Source organism: Nicotiana tabacum, chromosome 7 (assembly GCF_000715075.1).
Source record: "Nicotiana tabacum cultivar K326 chromosome 7, ASM71507v2, whole genome shotgun sequence".
Classification (NCBI taxonomy): Eukaryota; Viridiplantae; Streptophyta; class Magnoliopsida; order Solanales; family Solanaceae; genus Nicotiana; species Nicotiana tabacum.
In genome coordinates this window covers 87,516,499-87,537,107 of record NC_134086.1, presented here as the reverse complement: position 1 = coordinate 87,537,107, position 20,609 = coordinate 87,516,499, and the positions used below count along the sequence as shown (strand labels likewise).

At 36.2% G+C, this 20,609-nt stretch overlaps 2 protein-coding genes across 3 annotated transcripts; both read right to left on the bottom strand.

The window, feature by feature from the left end:
* Positions 1–1,348: 1,348 nt before the first annotated feature.
* Positions 1,349–6,169, bottom strand: LOC107765019 (chromo domain protein LHP1). 2 transcript variants are annotated; one of them, XR_001643356.2, is made up of 7 exons: positions 5,719–6,169; positions 5,557–5,582; positions 5,207–5,293; positions 4,369–5,088; positions 3,366–3,588; positions 2,240–2,300; positions 1,349–1,756 (listed from the first exon to the last, which is right to left on the bottom strand). XR_001643356.2 is itself a non-coding variant. In XM_016583588.2 (6 exons), the coding sequence occupies exons 1-6, from the start codon at positions 6,082–6,084 to the stop codon at positions 1,709–1,711; spliced, it is 1,308 nt and encodes a 435-aa protein (XP_016439074.1). In that variant the 5' UTR covers positions 6,085–6,169; the 3' UTR covers positions 1,349–1,708. The 2 variants fall into 2 exon arrangements, 1 of the variants encoding a protein (XP_016439074.1); XM_016583588.2 differs by lacking the exon at positions 3,366–3,588.
* A 2,654-nt stretch (positions 6,170–8,823) lies between these two features.
* Positions 8,824–14,090, bottom strand: LOC107765016 (RNA polymerase sigma factor sigB-like). Its single transcript, XM_016583587.2, has 7 exons — positions 13,669–14,090; positions 12,130–12,422; positions 11,110–11,727; positions 10,043–10,273; positions 9,792–9,932; positions 9,431–9,631; positions 8,824–9,319 (listed from the first exon to the last, which is right to left on the bottom strand). Exons 1-7 carry the CDS (start codon positions 13,790–13,792, stop codon positions 9,038–9,040), a joined length of 1,890 nt encoding a protein of 629 aa, XP_016439073.1. The 5' UTR covers positions 13,793–14,090; the 3' UTR covers positions 8,824–9,037.
* Between the last annotated feature and the right edge of the window lie 6,519 nt (positions 14,091–20,609).

Genomic DNA, 20,609 nt, shown 5'->3' with positions numbered 1-20,609 from the left:
ATATTATAAATAACTATGTACATCCCAATTTTTTTTTTTGTAAGTTCTTAATGAGGCACATTATCTTACATGGACATCCAAGGAGGAGCGTTATGAATAGTTTGTGCATTGGATGCTACATTGGATGCCCATGTTGTGAATAACTTAAAGATTAAATCTCCTACTTTATGTCCATCATCTTTACTTTTTATGCCTATAAAAGGCCATGTAATTGCAATGGAAAGATACACCAAAGTGAAAGAAGAAAACACTTCTCCCTTCTTTCTATCTCTTCTTATTTACATTTTACTGCATTGCTTTTATTTTATAACAGGAAGAAAATAAAGTAAACAAGCTACTTTTGAGCATAACATTTTCTTGATATATTACTATTGTAAACTAGTCTTTTTACAAGTCTCGACACAATTTTTGCTCTCTGCTAAAGAGTCTGCTATACGCTCTGTTCCTTCCATCTGTAACACAAATGATATTTATATCATCTTATTGAAAAAATAAAAAGTAAATTTATCCCATCAGATTGTACAAAACGAAGAAGAGGATAACTAAGAGCATAGTCCCTAACCCAAACAGACCTTCTCCATCATATGAAACAGAAGCAATAGGTAGGAGATGATATATTTTGTATAGGAATGAATATTGACAGCAAGTATACAACAAGTGTCAAGGAGGGAGAAAATAACAATGTAAGAAGAAGAATGGTGGCACCTCCACCTATGCTACAAATTGTTGGCCAGAATATGAGCAGACTAAGGAACCCAACTCTTAGTGAAGGAACCGTTGGTGATGGCCCTCTGTTGCCCATTTTTTGCTTACTAATAACACCTAGCCTGTTATATCAATTGACTAGAATAAAAAAAAAAATTCTGACATCAACAAAGGAGAATACAAAGATGACCTGTTAGCTGCAATAATCATGGTCACATCACACTTATGCTTTCCTTTGGAGGTTAATAATGTCTAAGCAGTGTCATTGCATGTTAAACTTCTCCAAATAATTATTCTTCAAAGCATAAGTAAAACAATTGTCGGATCAACTAATTGTTTGCTAGCTTTCATATATAAGTCTAAACAAGAATTTCTGATAATGACTTTATTTATGACAATTGAAACCAAGTAATAAGAAGAAAAGATTTACCAACATGAATATCAAGAAACGGAATATCAAACGGCTTAAAACAATTCTTTTATTTGTACTCTTCCCTTTTCCGTTTTCTTTGTACAGTTGCAACTACTTGAACTTCGTATAAAAATACTTTAGGTCCTGCATAGTAGCTATGGAAAAACATCCTTAAAGTTAAGAAACATATCCCCAAGAAAAGATACTTTAAGGGGCACCAACACAACAATTTTACAATGTGAAACAATTGTGCAACATGCACTCCAGAATCCAAATGTATAGCTATCAAATGGAATTCACATTGGTTTTAAACACCTATAAGGTCAGAAGAATATCATCATTGGCACCTCATCATCTCATGTATCGGGTTGATACATCAAGATAGAACTTTGAAGCATAGTCTTTCCCGAAATCAGTTAAACCTAACACAAGTTTCCCATAATATATATTTTATCATGCTATTTACGAAACTTCCTAATAAATGTAATAGGTTAACACCCTACAGCTTGTTACAACAACATTTTATACATAACACAGGGAAACAGATGAACCTAATTGACATATAACTATCTTTCCTTCATTGCAGCCAACTCATTGAGGGGGATGATATCGCAAATGCTGCTCATAGTAGTTTATCAACTGCCAAAAAAAGCATTTCCAGTAAGAGTCATCTAAGTAAAGCTGAAGGAATTCATTACGTTAACTTTCCTCTAGATTCTCGAAATTAAATAAACTCAGCAAATACTTTCTGAAACTAGAGGTAGAAGCAGATTTATACATTTATCAAATAGCAATCATAATTACAAAATAAAATGATGTAATGTTTATCTTTTACTTATTACAATATGTGGAGGTATTTTATCTGAACTGATAATCCAAAATTATTAGTGAGACTTCAATCAGAAAAATAAGATCTGAGGAAAAGATAAACTTTATATCAAACTAACTAATTAATATTCCCAGGCACTATCAATATCTTATGAAAGAAATGTAGTACTTTTGAACCCTTACAAAATAAGTTATGTGAAACTGAGAAATTTCTGTTAATAATCCATATGAAAATATAAGATCAGTGCATTTATGGTGATGAAAGAACCAATAAGAGAGAAGAGAAACAGCTACCAAAAGTGGATTATTCAACTTCAGAAACTTGTTATCCACCATCACTTCCTTTCCGTCAGACCTGCAGACAACCATTAAGAAATGCTATAATGTGATCTAAAAATTAATGAAAGAATCAGCATAGCATCATCAAACTGAAAAGTTAGGGAGTATTGAATTATCTAGCAAGATGTGTACAAAAATGGGTAAGCCAAGAATTGAAGTTGAAGCTGTCAAATTCATGCTCCCTCCATTAAGAATGGAAGTAGAAGGGTGTAATCACACTGGTTACATAACATCTTACATGCACACATTATACTGCTGTTACAGAGCAAACAGGAGACACAACTTCCAAAAATAAAAGTGCCACTTAAAGTATTACAATACAGTTCAGATGTAAAGGTAACAGAATGACGATTCTGAAAATTGATTTGAAAATTTGAGAACTGTTAGCTTATCCTGATGATAACAGAGAGTTTCCTCCTTACATCAATTTTGGTGGACAGGTGAGCAAAACACAGCACAAAGCACAAAGCAAAAGAGAATATCCCTTATACAAAAGGAGTCAGAAGTCAGATTGAATATGGTTTATTATATGAAAAGGGGTCTAGTTAGATCCAGGTATAACTCTCAAGAATGGACCTTCAAGATCAATAAAGTACTGCTTTTCCACTGATATTGCCATATGATTATAGTTCATCTGAAGTTCTTGGGAGCAGCAACAGTTAAGACAGTGATCCTTTATCACCACTGATTTTTCTATATGTCATGGAGGTCCTTATCAAAATGAGAATACACAAACAAATTCCGGAAAGGAAAGTTAATCCTCATGAACTAGTCTTGATGTGTGGTGCAGAGTGGCTTATTTTTCTACTAAAAAATTGAATTTACCTTCAGGATGAAAGTTTAGTGGATTATTTTCCTACCAAATGATTGATTTGCCTTTAGAGTGAAAGTTTAAAGACATTAAAATATGGAAACTAATGATCTAGAAAATTGGCAGGAGAACAAGAGGGATGACGATGCAATATCTGTATAAAGAAGAAATCACACTCCCATTAAGTGGAGTATTCCACTTATTTGTTTGTTTCCCACACAATTAGTAAACATTGATATGGAACGAGCTTACAAGATACATCGGCTTTACCTTAGGGAATGAAAATCATGTTCAATTTTAATTGGTAGCTTTGTGTGGATATTAAGCTCTGAAAGATCAGTCGTCTTGTTTATTTATGATCACAACGTATCAGGATGCATTTCCAATTTCACATGAAGAGACCGAAACAAAGTATCCTGGAGATAACTTTCAAGAGACCTATCCAAGACCAGGAATGTGATGACGTTGATAATCTTTTGCAAAGCATAAACACCTATAACAAGTTCGTAAAAGAAGACGAAGCATTATATAAACAGGTCATCAACAAAATATTTGGCGATGTCATACAACAACCTTCTAAGAGGTGCTGGTGAGTCAAGAATCATGTTGAGCTCTATATGAAAGACAAATGCTCCTACGAAAGTGACTTTCTTTCTTTATGTGGTGTACAACTCCAAGCACTATAGTCACTGTGGAAATTTTGAGTAGTAGTAGGAGATAGATAACAGTTAGTTGGTGTTCTTTTTAAGGTAAATGATGATGATGTGGACCATTTACTACTTCCAACTCCCCACAGAAATTTGGTCCCTAATGTCTTTTATATTTGATAAGGCATGGAAGCTACACAGAGCCATGGAAGATACATTAGCGAGTTGGGATTAAGAAAATAGGACTTCAGGTAGGAGTCGCAGAAGGGTGCTCCTCTTTGCATTTTTAGGCTGATTTTGAGGAAAAGAGTAATAGAATCTTTTAATGGGGTTGATCAGTCCCTGTGCAGAGTAAGGCTCCTGCTGCTTCCAATGTGTTTGTGTAAATGGATATCTCATATTGTATATATAGCTGGCAGAATATTTTTTGAAGCTTGATGTGATCCCACATTTATAGTGACAGTGTATTGGTTTGATATCAATGAAATGATTTTGAGTTCAAAGAAATAAATGAAATGTTAAGCTATTACACATTCTGAGCATCATAGAAACCCAATGACACAAATATGTGACGAAAGTTAGCTGGCAAACATAGAAAATAGGAATGTAAGTTTTAAGTCACAAACCTCTTGGCAAGAAAGGTTATTGAGACATCCTGCATATCATTGGATAAATATGTTGAATAGCTCATAGGCTTGACTATATGTGTAATTGTATATGCATCTTTGGAATCATCAGACTTGTTTTTAAAAACAAAGTCACTACCCACAAATTCATGATTGTGACTTCCTTCCTGCACAAAAGTAGCCAACGGACCACCTAATGCAGCATCTTGGATACCATCCATCACAGCTGTGGTAGTATCCTGTTTAAACCTCCGAACAGAACCAGATTTCCTCTTTCTAGCTCCAGTGCAGCGATCAGATTGAAAGGACTCTGCACCATTGACCTTTGCAAATCCATTTGAGAGACCATTAGCAGATCTATCCACAGAGTTTTCATTGGTCGACATTGCTCCTTTTAATTCACTCAACTTCAAATTCAACTCATTTTGCTCTCTAGTTTCCTCTAGAGAGAAACCTAACTCCAAACCATTGCCATTCACCACTTTGTCTACTTTGCTGCTCAATTCACTACCATTACTGTCCACACGACTCATAGCCTTCAAACCATTCAGAGGAGATGAGGGTGTAGGTTCCTCAATTATCCTAACCTTCACTGCTGGCACATTATATGTAGCATCTGGAGGGGAACACTGCTGCTGCTGCTTTTTCTTGGGCTGAGTGTGTGTAACCCCACATTTTCGCTTACGCTTGCGTGTGGATCGTTGTTTCCCTGACTGCAAGCTTCAAAGTGAAAAGGTAAACAGATCAAGAAAGGTGCCACAGGTTAACAAGTCAGCTAGCCCTTATACACAAGATCACTGTAAGGGACAAAAAATAAGGGATTAAAAACAGAACTAACCTCTCTTCAAATGATTCAATAACATCAGAACAGGACATTAGATTCTTCACAGGTTCCCATGTATTTGCCGTCTCTGGCCAGCCTCGCCTGTACAACAACACCCATAACATCTATCACCTACCTTTTTTCTTTTTTCACATAGTTTACAGGAAGCAGAAAAAACCCAACTGGACAGCAACTATAATGAAGCCACTGAAAATACTAAATCGTGCACTATGGTTCGAATAACAGCATCTTAACCACTGGGCTGTCCCGGGGAACTATCTCCTAGAAACTTCAAAAAATGGGAACTTGGAGCCAAAAAATACAACAAAATCTAAAATTTTCAGTAATTATATAGAAACACTTACCATTTAATCAAATACTGAACTTGACCCTTTAGTTTCCACAGCATTTCCAAGATTCCATATCCATAAAAAATCACAGAAATTAATGCCCAAAAATCAGGATAAAAAGATCAATAAAACTACTTCACATAATCAATGCAACTAATAAAAATTTTTAAAAAAAACCTTTCGTATTCTTTTTCTCCTAACGGCTTCAATTTCATAAAACCCTTCAGCAAGTTTTGGTTTTTCATTATCAGCTTCACCATCATCCCCATCTCCTTCCATTTCAAACTCCTCTTCATAAGTTTTTTCTTCATTTTCTTCTTCTTCTCCAGCCTCCGGCGACGCCACAGGTTCCTCATCGCCGTCGCCGGCGGCGTCTTCTGGAGTTTCATCTCTCTCTTGCTGCTGCTGCTGAGCTTCTTCTCCTTGAGGTTCCAACATACCGTCCCACGGCAACTCACGGTTACCGTTTCCGGATTCCGACGGGGGCTTTAGGGAGTCTGTACCTGCCGGAATGCTGGAGTTTTTCTTCTTCCCTCCTTTCATTCTCTCTCTCTCTCTCTCTCTCTCTCTCTCTCTCTAAAGGGTTTTCCTTTTATTCTATTTCCGTTGATTTATTGATGATTGATGTGAAATTTTCTTTTCCTAAATACTTGTCTTGAGAATGAAAGGTTTTATACTCTTTTTTTCTTTCCATTTCACTGATAATTCAACCTTTTTGTATCGAATTCTCATTTTTCTTTAATTATTTATTACTGTATTATTTATGAAGGAATAAGTGATAAATCTATTCCCATTATATTTTGCCTTTGTTTTCTTTATTTTTAATTTTTTACTTAAATAATCATCAACGGAAATATACTTTCTAAATTATGTTATAATGGTCATGTGAACACTAATATTGCTACACATATCTTGTGGACATCTTTAAACTTTCCTTAATACATTAGATGGTAATCCTATTATGCAAAACTAGCATTTATTAAGTTGTTTGAACTTGAATCTTATTTTTTATTACATGATTTTTGTATTTGTCAATGTTATAAGATCTGATATTTAATGCTAAACCAATTTATTATATAGTTCAAATTCATCCTCTTTATCTACCGCGTTTTTTCTTACTAGTCTCAAGGTACGCGCGTTGTGCGTGTACCCAATATTAATATGTTTAAAATTTTAAAATACTTCATATATTATTAAAAATGTGTCTAAGTTATAAAATAGAGAATAATGATAAATGTATGTAAGTTTCTAAAAATAATAAATGTTGAGCCTATTTTAGAAAACTCAATAAAAAAAAAGCTCTACCCGTTTATTTTCTCATCCACATGTTAATGTTATTATATTTATTTTCTTCTTTTCTTAAAAATTAAGAAAGGGACTTTAAGAATACCTAATCCATGTACTCATATGATATTGTCATAATCTATTTCTCTATTATTCTTATTCCATGAAAACAAAATTCAATTAAATTGAATGTTGTTATCATTAAGTTTTTAAAAGTAAAAGTTTGAGAATCTAGATCAATTTAAAAGAAAAAGTAGAATCTAATATCGCGTTTTTTGGTCACTGCCCTGCTTGGGTTTTATAGATTTTCTATACTGTATAACAATAAAGATAGTTATTACTGTAATATAATAAACCATTGATTAATTAAGTTTTCAAAAAGGATTCAAACTTTGCAAAAAGTTTTATTCTCATTGTAGTGATAGTTGAAAAACTCCTTCAACTATCGTAAATCTAGCAAATTCGACCTTAACTAAAAGTATTGGGTTTAACTCCTGGGTATAAAATTATCTTTGTTAATGTGTGATTTTCTGATGTGAAATCGAATTTAATCGGCCCCAATACAAGTATAAAATACTGAGTAGAAAATCAATAAAAATAGAGTAGCATAGTTTTATTAGATTTATAATCCTTGTGAAAACTAACTTGAGTTACAAACATAAACAGAACACTTGAATTCAAAATGATATCATCTTAACTTACAAAGATGATAAATTTAATTAAGTCTCATATGCATTATTAGAACCACTTTATTGTCATGTAAAAGAAAGATATTCATAGAAACTTGCACTTGTATTTTTTCCTTTAAATTAAATTTTATATATTAAAAATTATTATTTAATGATTTTTTATTAATTAATATTTTAAAATTAACTCAATTATTTGAATTATGCAGTAACTCATAATATTTCGGAACATAAAGTAGTTATAAAAGATATCTAACTTAATTTAGTTTTTAACTTTATATGAACTAATATAAATTAAGATTTTAAAGGGTTGTAAGATTTTTTTACTTAACTTAAAATGTTATAAATGTTTTTAGAGCTTAATACTAAATTTTTCCTTTATATTTGTAAAAATTTAAGATCCCTAAATTAATTTTAAAAAAAATCCCTTCTCCAAATAGAACTCAAAATTCTCACGTTCCAGAATTGTTGTACCGAAGGGAAATTAAGCATATAGACTCTTCCTTTTTCTAGAATCTTGTATTGACTTTACAATATGCTACGTAAATATCCTATTCTCCCACATTTTTTTTTGTTTGTAATTATGAATAATAATTCTTTTTAAAAGAAAATTATGGGAATGCCTTTTTAATCAAAGTAGAATTAACTTTGTAGGGTTGGTGTATATGTAGTTCAAGTCGAATTTTTTTTTCATCATTAGGTAATTTACAATTAGATCCTTAAATTATACAAATATTTAAGGTCATAAAAGTCAATCAATGTTTCGGGGATATTTTAATCGTTCAACATTTAGCATAAATTATTTATGTTTTTATAATAATATAGATATAAATATAGATATTTCATATATGCACACGGTATGCAATAAAGGAAGTAGTATTTCTTTTGAAGATTTGTACTCATAAATATGTCAACTTCTAAAAATTTGGTTATTAAAGTTCTAAAGCAAAGTTAATCGAAAGCCAATGGTTTAACCAAATATATAAAAACCAATAGTCTAACGTTTGAACTTTTTTCTCAAAAAAATAAAAAAGAAAGAAAAAGTTACAACTATCTAAAGCTTTTTTTCAAGTAACAAGCTGGTTTTCAGAAAATCAAACCAATTTCTTCCAAAAGCCAAAACAACTCAGATTTCATAAAAATAACACAAGTGTAAAATCATTTTCCAAAGGGATTTTTCCAGAAAGTTGTTTGAGAGAAACTTTTCAAAAACAAATCTTTCCGAAACCTAATCTAAACCAAATCCAAATCCAAATGCTAGTATCTGGAGAATAATAAAATTGGAGCTGCTCCAATTACTTACAAAATCTAATGATTGGAGCCAAAACTTTGTATTATGCACAAAATATTTGCAGAGGTTCTGAAGAATAAGAAGAGTTGAAGAACCAAAGCTTATATTTGCGGAGGTTCTGAAATATAAGAACAGTTAAAGAACCAAAGCTTATCAAAGCCTCAAATTTTCTAACAAAGACTCGATGACTAGAAGCTCATTCTACTTTCTTGATATATAATATATAATAGAGATTTTAAGCAGTTATATATTGCTGCAAAAACTTTGTTCTTTTCTTGTTCTTCAACTTCCGGAATGCACAAGACTCTATTTGTCGGATTCTCTCCCGGCTAACGCCCATTAATTCACCAATCTCTTGTAAAGTCTTCATCCTCCCGTCCGCTAGTCCAAATCGCCATTTAACAACCTGCTTCTCCCTTGGATTTAAGGTGTCTAATACCTTCTCCAGGTCCTGTCTCATGAACTGCTTCATCAGCATTTCTTCTGATGTTTCAGCTTCAGGGTCTGCAATCACTTCCTGGAAAACCCAAAAGAAAGGCGTCAATGAACACAACTGTGGAATATTGCACGAGGGGACAAAAAAATGACACCCTAAACAGGTAAAAAGAGATATGTTTTTAGGACTAACCGAAGGTTTGAGACTTTGATTGAACCCGATTTTCTGGTCAAGTGATCTTGGAGCTTTAGGAGTTAGCATCACAGCAGTGAGCCTCTTCATTGACAACCCTGTTGCTTCAGCTACTTCCTCATCGTTAGGAAGTCTACCATTTTCAGTAAACAATTGCTTTCTTGCTTCCTTAACTCTGTACGTAGCCTCAACCATGTGAAACTGTAAACAAAAGATTCAAAAAAATGGAAGGTCAACGAGCATATATATGGACATAATCTTTTTTTAAATCAACAATATTCAAATGGCATATTCATAAATAATAAAAAAATAATAATGGCATATAAAAAGAAATGTCCTCTTAAAGTTGGATATCACGTACTGGCAACCGAATCGTCCTAGACTGATCAGAAAGGGATTTCCTAACTGCCTGCTTAATCCACCAGTGAGCATAAGTTGAGAACTTAAAACCCTTAGCAGCATCAAATTTTTCAGCACCTCTTACAAGTCCCCGACATCCTTCCTGCATATAAATTTCCAAAACGAGCATAGATCAATAGATGGTTACTTCAGATGGTTTTGATCCCTTAATAGAACTAGTCTTGAGAAAGTATAGAATTGCACCATATATACCTGAACCAGATCTTGAAGATTCATCCCTACTCCTTGATAATTTTTGGCAATAGAAATAACGAGCCTTATGTTGCTTTTAATCATTTTATCTTTACAAAGAATGCCATAGTTCAGACGCTTCCTTAGAGTCTTTTGTTCAACTCCGGCTGCAGCAGCCCATTGGGCAATAGTAGGCTGACCTCCGCATCGCGCTGCAAGCTCCTGCTCAAGTCTTTCCAACTTCAATAGATCCTGCATCATTTTGGTGACTGATAAATGGTCTAAAAATTGAACTAAAAAAGAAATAAAATATTTGCAACGGAAGTAGGAAGCAAACTCCACAGCAAAATATAGTACAGATATGACATTTGAAGTCGTAAACATTCAATTAGAGCCATAGCAGACTTTTGGTTTCATTCTGACAGCTTTTATCATTAATGGACACGCGCAAATTTTGGCTATACAAAAAAATCCTTAAAAAGGATCAGTACTAGAAAATTACATATTAATATCTCAAAAGCCAACACCAAGAATGAACAAAACATAGGAGGTCAATAAGAGAGAGAAGATTCACAATGTACTTAAATCTCGAAGCTTTCATGAAAAAGAGATGATGCAAGCTTCTCAGATTTCAGATCCAAGAAGAGCACTGAGCTTTGAGTAAAATAATGAAAGGCAAGGCAAGTGAGATAATAAGAGAGCACATTACACCTGTTTGGTGCTCTTCTACAAACTTTTCACCTATCAAGTTAAAAAACAAAACAAATGAAAAGTTCGTTTTTTCAGTATTAATAATTTGATCAACCGGCACATACTTAGCATTCTATTACTAAGACCCAAACACAGACAGAAGAGGAAGAAGAAAACAGTAGCTCTGCTAATCGTCAAACGCAAAGCAGATATGAAGAAGAACTTAAGAGGAGAAGCATTACATGTATTGAAATCCATTTAAGCCGGCATTCGAATAATAGGCACATGAAATAATATTGCTGTGGTAAAGGAAAAAGGAAGAGGCGAAATCTTGAAAGGGAAAACAACAACTGCTATAGGGTCACATTGTCTTATACTTGGGAAAAGCTAGAGCACACCTGTATTCCTCTCGATAACTCCTGTTCTTCAGATGCAGTCAGTAGCCTAGAACTACCAGTAGTTCCTCTCAAGTAACGCAATGGATCCGAGTAATCAACCTCTTGTACTGAAGTACGCTTCTTTCGACTAGTAGAACCAGACTTCACAGAGACAACATTGGCTGCGGCCCTCTCTGCTGCTCTCCCTCTTCTGGCCTTCCGCTCAGTTTGACGCGTCGATTTCACAGCGATGACATTTGACAGCTGCGACTGAAGAATTTCCAGTTCTTCAGGTGATGGCTCCAAGTCATCAGAATCTGTAAGGGAGTCCTCAAATAAACTACTTTCGCTCCACTTCATCTCACTTCCCTTAAATTCTGCACCAACACGAACTCTCCCTGTCTCACTAGGTTGGGCCAGAGGAACACTCTCAAACGGAGTAGTCCTAGCTTCTGATAGAGTACCTCTACCAGCATCATCGGAGTTCTTTAGATTGTTATGGCCGACCAACAATACAGCGTCTTTTGCAAACTTCAATGCAGCCTTTGCTAAAGCAACTGCTTCAGCGGCTGCAGCGGCTACAACAGCTTCATCACTTGTAACAAGATTTTCTGTAGCTAAAGCACTTTTAGTGTTCGCCTGCAAACATGACAAATCAAAATTATACTTGTAACAGCATTTTCATGGCAAAACAAGGTTTAATTCAATTAATGGGAAGTAGAGTACAGTCAAATAAAAATAGGAGACTGAAACCTAGCAAAATGGCACTAAGGTAAGTAATAAGGTTAGGAAGTATTAACCAAGATAACCAAAGCTAAGGAAAACTTTTTCATCGACTGTTAGCTAACAACCTATTGAAGTTAAAAACTACCTGCAGAACATATTTCGAAAATGCAAGTACATTTGAAGCTTTAAAAAATACCTAGAACTACATCTGAAACTTATTTCATATTTCATAAAAGATTGATGACCTCGGTCCTTTTCAGTTTCTCCAACTTAAATGTATCCATAATTTTCTAGGCTATTTATTTAAGTTCTAACCTCTGTAGGTGGACCAACTGCCCCAGTGTATGTCCATGGCCTATCTGGGGCAACTGAATCAGGGTTAGCCTCAAAAGATAGCAACTTTAGCCTCGGTATATCAAGTACTGCTGATGTGGCAGTTGATGGTGGTTTCCATGATCTCTCCGCTGCAACTGAACTTGAAAGGATTTCAATAGATGGTAACTTTAGCTTCTCAATGTCAAGCACTGTAGACGTTGCTGTTGATGTTGCTGCAGATGTAGTAGCTAGGATACATTGTGTCCTCAAATGAATATGATCTCTACCTTTTGCTGCAGCCAAGGACGATAGTAAGAACCACAGAAGTGTACGTCCATAAGATGGATCATTAACAACTTTGACCAATGATTGAAGAAAACCACAAGATTCGACTAAGAAGTTTAACTTTTAGTTTCAAGGATGATTCTAATAAGACAGTAGTACTAGAGCAAAAGCACCAGATCACAAATTCAAGATTACATATGCATATCAGGAATTTCAAAAGAAATACTGAACCACAAAGCCGATGTCTTCCTAAAAATACAACTAGCAGAACAGAGTTTTCTACTTAGATCGGGCTTTCACTTGGAAAACAATATGAAGTCTGCTCATTCTAAGTACCATCAGGACGAAAACCATCATGCAATTCTCAGAATGATACAGTTTCATTCGACAATTTTGGTCCAAGCTACCTAGTTAGTGATTTAACAGCCCATTACTGGTTCTTTCTCTCTACCACTCAATGCGTGTTTGTCAGCGAGCATGCAGGTGTCTCCGTTGCACATAACTTCTCTACTTTTGACTAGTGAATGATAATCTAAAACCTCGCAAAACAATATATTTCTGTTTTAAGTAGTAGAAACCACAACATAACGAACATAAACGACAATGATAGCTACATGAGGAACGCAGTTGCTTTGCAGTAAGCTGCCAAATTTTTCTAATCCATTATGCGGTAACGAACAATCCATTTAGATACTAATTGCTAATAAAATCACAACATTTCACCTATCACTAATATAAAAAGGTTACAAATTCAAGAAGGAAAATCTTACTCAAATTCAAAGTAACAATTGGATAATGTTTGTCCTAATATAATAATGGTCCTGCTTGATTTCACCAAAAATGGGGGAAGTGCATACAATTAGAGCCACTTCCTAATCCATTTGTTTCCTTCAGCAAAATCAAGATCCATTCCCACTTAAGAAGTTGAAATTTCATAAACAGGAAAACTACTAGCCATATCATTTACACTTCTCTGCCAAAATTTGATCTTGTCTTCAACCAAACAATTTCCACGATATAGAAGTAACAAAATTAAACATTTTTGAACTCCACTTATTGAATTATCAATTCATGAGTAGATTAAAAGAAATGAAGGACAAGCAAAATTAATAATCCATACATAAAAGAGTGTCAAAGAGCTTTATCTCATTCAGTATTAACCATAGAAATACCATTAAGCAAGAAGCAAACTTGACCCAATTCCCATCTAATTTACAACATAATTTTGAAGAGAAAAAAGATAGGGAGACTTACAAAGCTGAATGGTGGAGTTTTGGTTGGTTTTGAAGCAAAGGACAAAAGTATCTGGCAAACTCTTGAATTGTGGCAATAAATAAGACATACTATTTCTCTCTACTCTAAATTCATATACTGGCATATGGGGGTCATAAGAAGATACTCATGATTTGCACAACATGCATTCATACACTATATTTTCAACGATTTATCAGTCAATAAAGCTGCTATTTGAATTTTAATCTTGAAAAATGCGGTTGAACTAAAACACGGGTTAGTACTGAAGAAGACTGGTAGACTGGTAGAGATTGAAGAAGAAGAAGAAGAAGAAGAAGAAAAGGAGGTAAAGGAGAGAAAGAGGAGATAAATAAAAGGATAAGAGAACTTAGCCTCTCCGGAATGGAATAAGGACTAGAAAGGGACAACGAGCTGATTCCTTCTTTATTTTTTTGTTAATTCCTCTTTTATATGGGCTTTTTGTCGGCCCTTTACTCTAAAAACATTGACACAATAAGCCCATCTAATTGAGAATATTCACAATTCAAGGGAATTTATTAGTGAGTAGACATACTTTCGTCTTAATTCTTTTTTTTCATAAGAGTGTTTAATTAAAAAATAAAAAATTTGGATAGAAAATGTTTTAATCTTTTATGAGCTTATCCAAATTTGAATTGATTGAACATTATGACTTTTGATTATAAAATAGTTACATAAAAACATAATTTTATGTGGCTTAACAAATGCTTTTTCCCTTCTCGCAATCAAATGTTGTCACACTTTAACTTATCAATTGATAGAGAATGTGAATTATCTATAGAGCAATGAGTTTTTTTCTCATCTACCAAAATATGTAGTATAATGTGCTTCAGATTCTTTTCCTTATGAATTTGTAGCTTTGCACAATAAGTTCTTTTCATTGGTGAAAGAATAAGGGTGTGTTTGGTATAAACAAGTAGTAATTTTATTCATTTTTTGATGTTTGGTACGCAAATTAAGGAAAATAATTTTTTAAGAGTATTCATAAATAATTTAGATATAATAAACATGAAGCCATAAACTTTCAAACCAACAACCTTCCGAACCCACAAATTTCATAAACTTTTGAACCACTAAACTTTTGAAACCGCGAAATTTCGAACCCCGTAAACTTTATATTTTCTAAACCCATAAACTTCCAAACACATAAACCTCCGAACTCATAACTTTGAAACTTGTAAAATTTTGAACCTTTAAACCGATAAATAAAAAAATTATATTTAAAAAATATTTTTTCTCGGGAGGGGGGAGCAAAAAAACGAAAAAAATAAAAATTTAAAATTACAAAAAAAAAAGTAAAAAAAATGTGCGGGTTGGGGTGGGGGAAGGTGAGGGGGTGGGGTTGGAGGAGTAGTAGGGTGGGTGGTAACGGAAAAACTGAAATTTGAAAAAAAAAAACCTTTTTTGGAGAGAGGGGGTGGAGTGGGTTGGTGAGGGTGGGGAAGGTTGAGAAGGAGTTTTGGAAAAAACTTTCCCCTCTCTTGATAAGGAAAACATTTTCCTCCAATAAATGAGTTCATAAGGAAAATGTTTTCCAAAACATTTAAGCCAATCAAACATGGGAAAATTGAAAAATATTTTCCTTCGTACCAAACACATCCTAAATCATGGAGCGAGAACAACGAATTGTGTACCTTTTTAATGCAGCAGAAATCGTTGAACTCACCATAAAAAAAGTTACTCCAAGTCGAGCTTCGATTCACTAGGAAACAAAGTTTATTCTTCACGAACTAAGTATCTCATTATTTTTTTTGTGTATTTAGAGATAATCAGAAGTGTTTACCTTGAAAATGGTAATTACAATTAAATTTGATTTGTAGTTCTAAAAATACGTGATCTATTTTTATGCTAGTTATTTAGGCAATAGATGCTAAATGAAACACTTGGAAACAAAATAAGAGCTAGAAAATAAGGTGATAACCAAACCGACTGGTTAATAATCGGGGCCTCGGGCTTGCCAGTTCGGGGCCTCGGGGTCAAGTCTGATGTTCGGCTGGGAGCTATCGAGGGTGGATTAACAGTTATGATAGAATCAATGACGGCTCTTTATGGCCAATAATAAGCAATAAATGAAGAACAATAAATGGAACACAATGAATATAAGTAATAAATACAAGTAATGAGATCAAGAGAATATGTTAGAGAGTAGAGATAATGTTCTTGTGCATTCAATATTAAGCAACAGATGTCTACAAAATGACAAGGATCCCCTTTATATATGAGGGAAATCCTAGTATGGTACAAGTATATTTATTACCAAGATATGAGATTGATACAACTATTTAATGCCTCGGTACGGGCGCATGTCAACCTGCCAACTCCCATCAAGTGCCTAGGGAACTCCCCATTTTTCTATGGTCGCCGTCCAACCGTATTGTCTCTTAGCCAAGCATTTTAGAGACTCTACGAGAGCCCTTCCTCGGGCTTTAAGAGGCGCATTTTTGGAGTCCCGAAATGATCATAAAATTAGTCCCTCGGATTTTACCTTATACAGATAGTCCCCACGGTTCCTAGAATAAGATGATAGGAAATAGTTCTGAAATTTTACACTCGCCGTGACGTCAACCAGTCAGGGCATTAAATTTCGTAATTCAACGGCCATGCAAGGGTCGCTGTCAGCACGACTATCGAAGAACCTACAAACCAATATTGGCTATTTCGCTGCCCATACGGCTTCTATAAATACCCCAATTGCTTAGTGACTCGCCCTTTAGTGATTCCTTCAAGCTTTCAGAGCATCCATCTTCCCCTACGCCCCCTTTTCCTTTGCTCTTTGTTTCCTGCCTTCCTTCTCGAGAAAAATAAATTTTTTAGTTGCTATGGCCAGAACCTCTAAGAGGGTGCCTCGGAAAGACGAAGCTGCCTCTTCGTCTCGAATATCCAAGAATAAATCCAAGGGTAAGCCCAAAGTGGCTCCTACTGTCGAACAATGTACACCCACCGAGTTTGATAGTATGAAGGATTTTTCCATCGAGAGACCTTCATTTATGCCAAGTCGATGCGAACACGTGTCCCGGTTCATTAACGTTGTGAAGGATATAGACAGAGTGCGGGCTGACTACCAATGAGGGAAGAAAGTGTTGGTTGAGATCCCTAGCCCTAACGAGATCATAACGGACCATAAGGCCGATTTTCTTTATGTATACACATACCCGTTCACCTTGGGCCATGTTGACTCCTCGAACCCTTCTTCTCCGGCTATAGACCCGGTTATTCTCGACTTCTGCTGTAAATACTGGGTGGCACTTGGCCAAATTTACCTCTATTTCTGGAGGATAGTTTACATGTTTCGCTACTTTTCCAGCAAAGTCAAGGATACGACTTTTACCCTTGATCATCTAATCAGGCTATATAACCCCTGTCTTTTTCGAGGCTTGATCAAGCTTCACCCTCGATCTTCGAAACCCTTTTTCTCGAGTATCGATGAGCATAAGGATCGGGGGTGGATGAGCCGATTTGTCCGAGTGAAGACCTCGGACATTATTCCGGCTGAATGGATACCATTCCCGGAGGAGTGGAACATGAAGCGTAAGTGTTTTTTCTTTGAACATGCTTTATTGTCTTCTTACCTTCTTCTCAAAAAACTAACTTTCCCTTTTCTCACATAGCCGCCCTTTGGTATCCCAAATCTGTTCCGGACCTGTTGGGGTGGATTAGGGGATTAGACGCCTCGTTCCCCTATCCCAAGCGTTCTTGGCCTGAGTTGGCTAAAACATGGTGGGTGGCCAAGAATCATGGTAAGCTCCTTCTTGCCGCCTCTATCATGTTACGATATTTCTTCCCCATATCCCCCGTATTGATAAATTTTGATTACTATTCTTGTGTATGCCTTGGCAAATGAGTGCTGATGAGACCGCCTCCCGATGGCAAGGAAGAGGTTCCAAATCCTGATAAGGGCAAGAATAGTAAGAAAGGGGCGGCCGCTGAGTCCCCTGTGGCAAAGAAACCTAAGTCATGCAGACCTCAATCTGCTGCCAGGACCTCGACTTTAGCTTTTGGAGCAAGTTCCAGTACCGGGGATGAAGACGGCGATAATGATGGGTACTGTTTGGTACAGAGGACGAGGTCGGGCGCGGATGTCCCGCAGGCGTGTGGGCCAAAGGCTACTGAATTGGGAGAAGTTGATTTAGGTCAATCCCGTGCTGCGGAGACCTTCAAGGAAGGAACGGACATGGTCCCTGAGCTCCTAGTCGGTCATGGTGTAGTTCCTGTCGAGGAGACCGCTTCTGCTGGTTCCAAAGGGTCCAGACCCGGAGCTTTTCGAGGACAGAATTTGCCCCTTGGTGATATCGATGCCCTTAGTGGCCTTAATTTGGGTCCTCGATTCTAGCCCGGGGAATTCACGGATGCACAAGACCAAAGGTTACCAATGTAGGAGGCCCCCTCGAATGGGGAGATGAGCTTGCCAACTTCCTCGATGGCGTTGGTAAAGGCATTGATCTCGACGCTCTCGATGCTATCGAGGAGGCGGAGAGGCTCTATCAGCAGGTGATAACCTTTACGTGCATGCTTTTAGTGCTTTAAGTATTTCTCCCTGTTTTTATGAATCATTTGCTTTGTTGTAGGCCAAGAGAATGTACGACCATGTTATCTCTAAGCTGCGAGATGAGCATAGGAAGGAGGTGGAAGGTCTCACCTAGGGGCTGAAGGAGTCGGAGGCTTCCTCTTCCCGAAAGAGGGAGAATTAAGCGAGCTTCGGGCGAATTTGAAGGGAGTGCTCCGAGAAAAGGCAGGCTTTGCCGAGCAGGTAACTTGGTGTTCATAAACTCATTCGTCATCCTCACAATTCGATGCTTACCGACTCATCTTTTCCTTTGCAGATCGAGCAGAGTGATGCTCTTATGGGGCGACTTGGGGATAAAGTTGCTGTTATGAACACGGAGATCCTCGAGCTGAGGAGGCAAAATGAGGTCATGGCCTCGAAGTTGACATCGGCCCAGGATATTCTCCAAAATGCCCGAAAAGAGGCTACTACACTATCTGTGGCCATGTCCGAGGTCGAAGAGAATGTCGCTATGTACCTGAAAGATACCGCCAATGCAAATAAACTAGCCCGAGAGATATCGGAGAAGGCCGAGCAAAAGCTGGCTCAGACCGTCGCTTATGCACGTACCAAGGCAAGGAGGCAAGCCCTAGAGGAAACCAACGCTAAAGGTGTTAATCTCTTAGCTGAGAACGAGGAGGCCCGAGATTTGGAGGAAGAATTGGCACTCTTGGTCACTTTGGACGAGGATCCGGGAAATGGTTCAGAGAGCAGCGGCGATGAAGAGTAGACCTACGTCGCCTTTCCTTCTCTTTTTTCTTTTTGTGTATGAACCTTTCAGGGGAAGAGTCTTGTAAAGACGCCCCTTGTAAATATATTTTTTGTGATGCAAGAGAATTCTTCTACTTCAATTCCTCAAGTTCATTTTCGTTTCTTACATAGAGTTAGCCTGTTGAGTTTTTATGTAGGCTCTTCGGAGTCCATATTTGGGACAATTGGGACCCTCGAGGTCGGGCGCCATTTCGAGATTAGGTCGATAGCTTCTTTGCGGTTGATGCTTATAATAATAGAAATCCTCGAGGTCTCAGCTGTGAGCACGTGATTTTTGCCCTATATGAATTACTCCCACAAATTCAAGAAAAATAAATTTTCCCATTATTTACAAATTTTTGTAGCATTTTGTTAATTGTTGGCATTTGTTTGTGCATGTTTAATTTTGCTTGATTCATGAAAATATAAAATACATTGCATTTGCATTTAGGACTTAATTTTACATTTGCGATTAATTAGTAAATTAATTTGTTTGACAAAAATAGAGAAAAATCATAAAAATAAATCATTTTGCATTTTTAACTTTTAATTTTGAATTTTATAGTTTTTCTTCTAATTTAGGATTTAATTAATTATTGAAAATACTGTGTTGAGTAATTAGCTTAATTTGGTAAATTAATTTAGTTTAAGAGTTAATTTAGGATTTAAATTAATTTGAGAAGAAAAGAAAGAAAAGAAAACAATTGAAAATTGAAAAAGAAAGGAAATTAAAATAGAAAAGGCTGCCTTGATTTTGGGTTAATATGCCAACCCAGTCCCCAAGATACGTTCATCTCCAGGCCCAGTTACCCCATACCCGGTCCAAATTATTAGTCATTAAAGACCTTTGAAACGACGTAGTATGGGGCGATACTACGTCGTTTTGAGTTCAATTATGTCAAATTGATCCTGTCCCTTCGTCTTCCATCATCCAACGACCAGAAAAGCTTCATTAAACCCGTATATAACTATCCGAATGACCCTACCCCCTCAGAACCCCCCTGTCTCTCTCAGTTCATCTCACAACCAGAGACCGAACATAAACCCTAATAGCCGCCACCCTTTCCCACCGTCCTCCGATGACGGCGCCACCCTAAACCGCCCTAAACTAACACCCTGAAACCCTCATGACCCCCTTTCTTCAAATCCCTAACCCATATCCCTCGAATCCCTCCCGATTCCGTCGAATCTTGAATCTAAGGATAGAGTTCGAAGCCCCAAGAAGTCAAAATGATTTAATCCTTGATTCCGTGGCTTGCATGGCTACTTGCCCCTGTTTTTCTGAAGATTGAAGGTTGATTAAACACGAAAGTGATGTTGTTCACTTGTTGTTTACGAAAAACAACTGGGTAACATCACTTTTCGTTTAATAGCATAATTACTGTTTTGTCGTCTATTTAGTCACCTCGCTAATACAATTAGGCCCTTAACTTAAATAATTTCCTGTTGTATGTCTAAGTTAATTAGTTCATTCACTTTCTGGTATTTTGATTGCTTGATTAAAGGTTCCGGGTTTCTTATCTTGGGAATTTTGGGTCAGTTCTTAATTTGGGAATCCCTGATTGTCTTTAATTGGTTCTGAAAATCAAAAGCCCAAGTAGGGTCGTGTTAGGGTTTGCAGACCCATAAC

Excerpts from the sequence above, each read along its gene's own strand:
- LOC107765019 (XM_016583588.2), bottom strand. The coding sequence starts at position 6,084 with ATGAAAGGAGGGAAGAAGAAAAACTCCAGCATTCCGGCAGGTACAGAC. Across the intron at positions 5,583-5,718 it reads GGAGAAAAAGAATACGAAAG|GGTCAAGTTCAGTATTTGAT; the intron begins GTTTTTTTTAAA and ends TGGAAACTAAAG. Across the intron at positions 5,089-5,206 it reads ATTGAATCATTTGAAGAGAG|CTTGCAGTCAGGGAAACAAC; the intron begins GTTAGTTCTGTT and ends TTCACTTTGAAG.
- LOC107765016 (XM_016583587.2), bottom strand. The coding sequence starts at position 13,792 with ATGCCAGTATATGAATTTAGAGTAGAGAGAAATAGTATGTCTTATTTA. Across the intron at positions 12,423-13,668 it reads AAACTCCACCATTCAGCTTT|CAAAAGGTAGAGATCATATT; the intron begins GTAAGTCTCCCT and ends CCTTGGCTGCAG. Across the intron at positions 9,933-10,042 it reads ATCTTCAAGATCTGGTTCAG|GAAGGATGTCGGGGACTTGT; the intron begins GTATATATGGTG and ends ATTTATATGCAG.